At 45.7% G+C, this 8,558-nt stretch overlaps 1 protein-coding gene across 4 annotated transcripts in view; it reads right to left on the bottom strand.

Annotated features, from left to right (window-relative positions):
* Positions 1–7,479, bottom strand: part of AP2M1 (adaptor-related protein complex 2, mu 1 subunit) — a 17,253-nt gene extending 9,774 nt beyond the window's left edge. For 2 of the 4 annotated variants that reach the window (XM_009864962.1, XM_009864966.1), the window contains exons 1-4: positions 7,360–7,479; positions 3,773–3,778; positions 1,755–2,020; positions 336–418 (exon numbers count right to left, since the gene is read on the bottom strand). In XM_009864962.1, coding sequence (XP_009863264.1) covers positions 336–418; positions 1,755–2,020; positions 3,773–3,778; positions 7,360–7,433 — 429 coding nt within the window. In that variant the 5' untranslated portion in view covers positions 7,434–7,479. The remainder of the gene's footprint in view (positions 1–335; positions 419–1,754; positions 2,021–3,772; positions 3,779–7,359) is intronic. The other 2 variants (XM_009864963.1, XM_009864967.1) reach the window with 1 other exon arrangement.
* Positions 7,480–8,558: the final 1,079 nt, after the last annotated feature.

The following is an 8,558-nucleotide window of genomic DNA, read 5'->3' as shown; positions in this document are numbered from 1 at the left end:
GTTCAGCGGGTAGATTTGTTTATCCTGTCAGAAGTTGACACAGGGCAGAGCCTGCAGCCAGCATTTACATGCAAGGGACTGGCATTATCCTAGCTCAGGGCCCTTCCTCCTGCATCTCACCACGTGCCAGGGAACGTAAGGTCACACAAGCGCAGAGACACCCAGAGCGAGATGCCACTGAGCTACATCCCTACCTGGGTGTTCTCAATCCACTCAGGCGCCTCGAACCTAGCACAGGTCTGATGATAAATTGGTAATTAAGACAGTACTTTCTTGAACAGGCTTACAGAAAATTAACCAGCAGACAGTGCTGTACCCCAAATTCATCTGGTTACCTGACTCTTGATGCCTTGCTGAGTGATGAAGGTCTTCAGGGCCCCTGTTTCAGAGTTCTGAGGATAGCCAAAGTCCAAGATTTCTACAGGAGGGCAAAAGAAGGTTAGTTCAGAGCTGCAAGGTATAAACATGCCAACCATGCTAACAGTTCCTATAAGGAGAGAGACAATTATTGTACAGTCACTGCCTACACATTAAATTCCTGGATAAGTTGCTGGAGTATTGCTTACCAAGAAAAAAGTAACAGCCTTGCTAAACTGACTTCCCTGTGCAATATTTTGGAGAGGAGGGGTGATGGAAAGCTGTCCAACTGATGGATTTCCTGGCTTTTAAAACAATTGCACTTCAGGACTAAATATCAACTATCCAGTCATGTCCATAGGGCACATGGGGGAATTATTCTCAAAAATATTCAAGAGACAATAAAGAGTGTTTATCCAAGAGCAGAATAATCTATTTTCACTGTATTTTCTCTAGGTTTTGATTTTTGCAGGAAGACGTAACAAAAATCAAAACCTAAAAAAAATAACAGCAGAGTAGCAGCACTGTAGGATGGTCAGTGTAGGAGAGAAACAAGTGTTAACTACAGAGAGCGAGCACCCTTAACACCCACTCCCTTCACAGAGAAAGGGAACAACCCACAAGAGATCTAGAGGGGAAAGAAGACCACTAACATGAATACTGAGTAACACCACACTGGGGCAGGTTTTGATCTCACCCTGCCTACTAGTGACTGATCAAAGCAGAGAAACAGCAGTGTCTTGATCTGCCCAGAGGGAACAGAGAAATCATCAATCACTGTGACTCCTGGCTAAGAATCCCAGGCCACACATGTGTGGTACCTGGCCTGGAAAACGAATTGAAGCATAACTGAAGTGCTCATGTTATGCAAAACAAGGACAGCACAAGCAGCTGAAGGGACACGGCATTATTATTCTGTGGTGAAATCTGGGAGTTCAGGGAGATTGGGCTGGGGATTGAGCAGGTTAGGGGGTTTTTATTTATTACCAACTGCAGCCTGGGGTGGCTGCTACCACACACTGCTAAAGCCACCTGGGCACTAGCCAGGACGGCTGGCCTCAGAGGTGCTAATGACAGCCCTCATTATGCACCTCAGTATATGACAGCTCTGCATCTACACAGATCCACTCAAAAGCTCAGTCCAATACCAGCTGCCTCATTTATATAAGCACACAGCTTGCAACACCTCTGCAACGTGAGCCACGATCAACATAAGGCGATGGGTTTGAGATGTTATTCACGCTTCCAGTACATGTGGCACTGGAAAACAGAACAAGTAATTTCAAATGCTGTAACTCGTGTCAAAAATACCTCAAGGATTATTACTGCATCGAACTAAGCTAAGGGTTTTAGAATGACCAAGTGCAATACCAGGAAAGAGAAGGGAAACATCTCACCATCCAGCAGCTCGTAGATCAGCACAAAGTTGTTTTTTATGTTCTCCTCACTGATCTTCCCAAAGTAGGCAGTCATCACGTCACACATCTTGTAAAGAAACTCGAAGACCATGGCAGCGTTGACATTCTGCTTGGTGACAGCAGCCAGCCAGATGTTGGAACGCTTGACATGGAAGAAACTCGTGCGGGCGATGTTGGTGACAGGCGAGCGTACCTGCTGCCGTGCGTGGATGACATTGACGCGGAAGGCGTCGACGGCATTCCGCCTACGAGATCACCACCAAAGAGGAGTTAGCACAGTGCCCATGAAAACAAGTAGGCTGCACAGTTCTGCTTATGCGATTACACTCAGGCACTGAACTACATACACCAAGCTCACTTCCAAAGGGTGCCTGGGGATGTCTCTAAGAGGGACAATTGAAGGCTCTGAACCAAATTAGACTTTAAATTCTGCACAAATGAAAGGAGACACAGAGCACTACTGGTCTCTGAAGAGCTTTGGACTACAGTGTAATTTTAGTCAGAAGGAGAAGCTAGTCTCCATCTGGAGTCAGAAGGCAAAAGAATCTTCCATTTAATTTTGCTAGTACTTCTAATTGATTGGCTTAGCTGGGAACAAACACAGTAGCAGCTGACAGCTCAAAGAAGAGCCAGGTTTTGTCCAAAACATCTGGTTACTGTCTGCTCTGCATGCCCAGGCCTTCATACTATTGCCCCAAAGCAAGCTGTAGTCTCCCAGTATATTTGCTGATGGCAATTCCTCCCAGACGTATCACCGAGGGAAAAACCTACCCAGGTCATCTGGCAGATGTCAGCGCTAGGCTGCATCACAAACGGGAGCCTTAGGCCTCGGATCCACCTCACCTCCACACCCCAGGCACCACGGAGGGCAGGCTCAAAGCAGCAAGCAGGATTAGGAACATTTTTGGATTTCCAGTTACACACGTCCTCTCAAGCCTACAAGGCTGCAGAACGCATCTCTCGCACATGGACTTAGGGTCCTCACACTGCAACGTGCCAGCAGCGCTGCATTACGTGCACTAGGTCCAGCATCATTTATGGTACAGAGGTTCTGCACAGTCTGAGCTTCCCTTGGTTGCTGCCACTTTTAACCCAAGCCATCCACACACCAATGACCAGAAATAAATCCCTCCCGGGTAAGCAGGGATGCCTGAGTGGCATTCTGGATGCCGGCTCTTTCACACTAGAGTTTCCTTATTCCAGAGATACAAGTCGGGATAAACTCCCCAAAGTAAGTTAAAGTCCACCAATGCTAAGAAAACAGGAAGGAAGCCTGAGTGCTTTATATGACAAGATCAAGACTTGAAGCAATAGTCTACACACCAAGCCAAGATTCTTCTAGTTGTGCTTTATTACTCATACTCTCAGATGCTGTGTAAAACAGATCTTGCAACTGCAGCATCAAGGCCATGATACTGATCTTGCAGAACCATGTTTGAGAGCAGACAGTAATAATATCCTCGTGAGCAAGGATATGGGCATACAAATACTTGTAGACATTGAGGGTTGTCAACAATCCAGCAGTTCAAAAAACAAAGGATATTCAGAAGACCATATGCTACCACAGCAGCTGTTTTCTCCTTGAAGGTCTGGGTACATACATAGAAGCTTCATCAGTAAACACGCTCCCTCATAAGCACAATTCTGGCCTTCAAATACTTCTCAGGCTTTATCGCTCCAAAATGTTTGCAAGTTTGAGTTAAATTAATATTTCATTTCTATCTTAGTTCTTCTGCAAGACAGTAATTTCATCTACTGTAAAATAACAGTATCTCAAAGTTCCATTCCTCCCCTCCAGTAAGCCTGGCAAGGGAAATTCAGCTTGTCCTGGAGCATTAGCCCTCCCAGTCTCACGTTCTAACCCCCTAGAACTAGTACCAGAACCAGCAACCAGACTGGTACATGCTAGAGGAGAAGCCTCAGGTTGGTGAAGCTTTTCCAGCACACCAGTTGCCCAACTGTGCAGTGCCACTCATGGCCTACCACGCGCCTCTTACCTATTGCTACAGCAGCCAATGAGATGGGATGGACAGAAATGGCGCCAGCGGAGAAAGGAGGAGTGACAGCAACAAGAGAAAGGGTTAGAAACACACACACAAGGCACAATGAATCCAAAGAGATAAGGAGAGACCAAACAGCACCCCCTCCCCCTGCTCCTGGGCACAGAAGGCCACAGTGGTATCGGATGGACAGTAACAAGCTGTGGCAGCAGTGAAGCCCTCGCGAGGCGCGACGCTGACATGCCATGGTCAGGAGGCTGCCAGCATGGACAGATCTGCGTTTGGATGAATTTTAGGGATAACTGGGCTTTAATGCAGATGAGCTGCATCCATATCACATCAGTGATACCCAGTCTGTTCTGCTAACACAGGTAGCAGGCCTCGGAGGGAGGAAAAAATCCAAAGCCTCAATCTGAGGCACCGCCTGGGGATTGCTGAGTATCAGGGATCTTCTTCTCCATCTGTCTCAAGACACGGTTGCAAGTCTGAGTGGGCATTTCCATGACAGCCCTTCTCACGTGAAGCTGTTTGGGTTGACGCTTTCTGGCCTGGTGCAGCCAACAGGAAACACAGCAAGCCAGATGGAGCTGGGGCTCATCTGGAGAGATATGGCACATCCTGCCGACCCAGACACTGCTTTATCCAGCTTGCACTTTTCCCTTAAGGATCAAAAGCCATGAAGCTGAAGTGATGTATTAGAAGCTCAGAAACCAAATGCCTGTAACCTGTAAAGTGCATGCAGTGTGTCAGGTAAGCTGCTCCGTTTCAAATAGCTTATTGTTATTATGTAACTACATTCTTAAACGCAGATAGGTTCTCCCAATGACTGTTGTCGCTGAGGAACAAGGCACTTGAAGATCACAGTAGAGCCCTCTATGGTATCCTGAATTAAATGCATAGTGCTTTGCTGCATTTTTTTTAAGAGGCTGCTTATGCATGCAGCTAGCTGCTGTATGGACAGATGCACTACATGCACTAAAGCCATTCTAAGTTGCAAGCAAAAAAAGTCCATGTTTCGTGATAGTTCTGCCTTTAACAAAAAGTCAAGGGAAGGGTTTCATCACTGACCATCGCTTTGCTTATTAACATCTGAGCTATCATATCCTTATTTTGAGCCTTAAACTGCAAAGGGAGGGGTTCTCATAACCACAGATGACCTTTAATGTCCCCCAACACATAGAGTGAGGCTTCAGAATGCCACAGGCAAGTGCCAGGACCAAGGAGTCTTAAGGGTCTATCACTCAGGAGCCCAAAGGCAGCAGCTATGCTCATTTCACATTCAACCTACGTGCCAACAAGCCGGATGGGCTCAGCCCTCAGCACTTCACACTTGTTTAGGAATTAAAAGCCTTATAGTGTTCTAGAAACCTATCACTCAGTTGTTTGATTAGAGTCAAGCCACAGTGTCGTGACTATTCCTTCCTCTACCTCCCTCTGAAGGTCAGGGCATTAAAAGCTTTTGAGCAGACCTGGCATTGATGCTCGTGTTCAGAATAAAAGGCAGCAGATACCCAACTCCACTTACTTGCCACAGAGCTGAAAATTTTCAGTTACCTGATTACACCACAAGATGAGAGACAGGCATTTTAAGACAACTTGGTTTATAAGGTTAACACATCTTAAATTCCAAACCAAGTTTGAAGGCCTGTTTCAGAAGGAATCCAACACCTTGGAGAGGTGCAAGCTTAGTTAACAGCCAGCACCAGCTCCACCTAAGTCAAGACCAACACATGAACTGAATGAAGGATTTCACTCAAGGGAACACTGACTCCTGAAATATTTTTTATATCTTCCTCTAAATGAAAAAGCTAAGACAGGATCAGGCAGGAAATCCCATTTTCTACCTTTGGCCAGCCATCAGGAAGTACTTTATCATGCACTGAACACAAGTCACTCACTTTGTAAGACGAATGAGCCAAGACAAAAAGCAATAGAAGATCACCTCATTAAAAATAACTACTTCACTCCCCAGTTTACATCTCCACATGCAGAATGCCTTTTAAATTAAAAGGCTTTGTTGAATAAACAACAGTTCAAGCACAATCCTTTGAGAGATCTAAGTTTGCAAGCCACAAAAAATACACTTTTGCCAGAAACTGCAGTAACAGTGTCCCTAACCTCCCCCCGCCAATATATTCTGAAAATTTATCTATAATCCAGACTGGTTTGGCTCAGTCACTGCGACACCTATTCATTAGGAAAATTCTGCAAAGTGCGATCTGGCATATGAATTGCTTTGAAGAGCTTCACCTGACAAGTATTCAAGACTGAAACGAGTTAGTACAGCAGAGGAGAGGCCAGTAGTTTTCTGCTTCAGAACTACAACATTTCCTTGGCTTAGCTCTATGTGCAAGTCCTGGAACAACTCAGTACTTTATTCTGCCTTAGCTGACTGAGAGCAAGCCATGAGATTCATCATCAGGTGAAGCCTTACTACAGCGTTGATCATTACCGCATCAATGAAACAGTACAAGCCTTGACTAGCTGCTGCTTCTACCTCAACTTTTAACCTCCACTAGACAATCCATAGCCAGAAAGGGACACGCTCTTCAGATCAGAGCAGTCTGAAGGCAGACGGGCTTGACTTTTTTTGTAATTCACAGCAACAAGTTATTTCACAGCACATTCTACCCCTATTGATTGTAGACACCTGGCACCATCTATTTTCTCCTAAACTGGCCAGAAGGATTTCTCTCATTGGACTCTGAATTAACACCTATCACAGCCTTGCTTCCATTAACTGGGTTTGAGCCTATTAACTTAAATTATTAACTCCCACCCAATGCCTAATACTCATGAAAACCCACTAGGAAGAGTAGTGTTGTGCAAGAAAGCCACTTAAGGTTTTCAGTCCAAGCAGCAGCATCACTTGATATCAGATCCTTATAGCAGGATCCACTGCTTATAAGACATCAAATTTTTAATAAGGCCCCTTCTCTGAACTAACAGCCCAGGGATTGCACAGATTCAGCCTAAGTGAACATCATAACACTTGTGTGAAGCGCAACAAGATGCCTACAATCTACTGAATTACCCAAAGAACGTAAGCTTTTCACTTACAAGGCTGCCATACAAAGTTGACGGACAGAATGCCAGCTTTAAGTGGCCGGTCACGGTTACTACAGGACTGCTAGCAGAAATAACTTGGAAACCCACAGTGTTCTGTATGCCTGTACTTGATGCTAGACATCTGTGTTTGGAACTAATTCAGGGCCCTGGTTAGAGTGCATGGCAGACAGTTCCCATATTACTGCTCCTGAAAAGCTTTAATGACTACAGTGAGGCCAGCAGACTCCTAAAGCGGCAGTCCATGTTGCTGAAGCATTTGAAGTAACAGCCAGATCTCTACCACCCAAAAGAAAGTCCCAGGTTTGCCTGCAGGCCAGCCTTTACTATTTATAGGTGACCAGGGCTTAACAGATTGTTGTGGTTTTTTTTTTTTTCTGGACTAAGCCTAGAGCAGCAAGTTGAGTTGCAGTCTTACATGCATGCACAGCTAATGCAGAACAAAGCAGCTCTGGGTTGCTGTTCGCACTAAAATGACACGGAAATGCAAACATGGGGGATGCAACAGAAGCACTTACCCAATGTCATCCCGGTAGACTCGAGAGATTAAAACCTCTCCTTTGTGATTATAGATGAATAAACCTCCGATCATGATGGAACTTCAGTCTTCTCTTCCCATGTTGCTTAAGACCTGAAGCAAGAGAGGGCACGTATCAGTAGACTGCATGGCAACAAGCACTAGAGCGGGTGCAGACTTTGACACCTCTGGCTACTAGCCAAGGCACAGACACCTTTTGTCACACACCTCCTCAACCAGAAGACAGTTTTTACAATGCCTGTGGCAAGGACCTGACAGCACATATCTTGATGCCACGGGAGTAATGAATTGACTAATAATTTCCCGCAGAATGAAAGGAGGTGCAAGTGGAGGGCATGCTCAGAGATATTGCTGCAAGTCTGACAGCATGGGCTACTTCACCTAATTTATCTGGTTAAATGTGGCCAGGCTAGCATGTGGCTGAAGCCCACCAGGGCAGCAAGAGGCTCAGGAACGGTTTAGATGCTGGAAGCAACTGCCTGCCTTGTGCTTACATCCTGGAGAGCACAGTGCTCCTTACTTTTAAAGGACTACCAGAAGCAGTGCTTGACTTCTGAAGGAAGTAGCCTTGTTGCTGCCATTACAGATGATACTTTTTCATCTGCTGGGATTTTATATGGAAAAGTGTGTGTTCCCAATGCACAGTACAGACTGCACATACCACAACAGATCTAACTACACACCAGTCCCCCCAGATCAGCATTCCCTCATGTGTGCTGCAGAACCGCTCCTTGGCGGCACACGACAGCAAGGAAGCCCACTGGGAACCCACAGCCTTGTTCCAGACCTAAAGAGCCACCAGAGGAATCCTGATGAGACCTCCTTACTTTGTCTGAAGCAGGTCCAGAGCTTAGGTGTGGGTGAGTACACACAGCTACCATGTGTCCTGTAACACACCAGGCTCTGAACAGGACTGCAATTTGTAGCCAGGATTGAAGCTTAAAATTAGCACTGGAATGGAGGCAGGCTTACTTCCCATCCCATTCATCAGCACGGATGGATCAAGCCTCAAATATCAGCACTACCTGGCCTATCCCTTGAATGTGAGAAAACACACATGCCTGGAACTAAAAGCAAATCAAAGACCCTTTATCTTTACTATAAAGTATCTAACTCCCCAACAATCGAGATACAAATCCAACACAATTCATAGTTGTTCTTGTTCCAGTTCATACAAGC

This window comes from Apaloderma vittatum, unplaced genomic scaffold (genome assembly GCF_000703405.1).
Source record: "Apaloderma vittatum isolate BGI_N311 unplaced genomic scaffold, ASM70340v1 scaffold12852, whole genome shotgun sequence".
Lineage (NCBI taxonomy): Eukaryota > Metazoa > Chordata > Aves > Trogoniformes > Trogonidae > Apaloderma > Apaloderma vittatum.
Note: the sequence above shows the minus strand (reverse complement) of the source record. Positions and strands in the feature narration are given on the sequence as shown.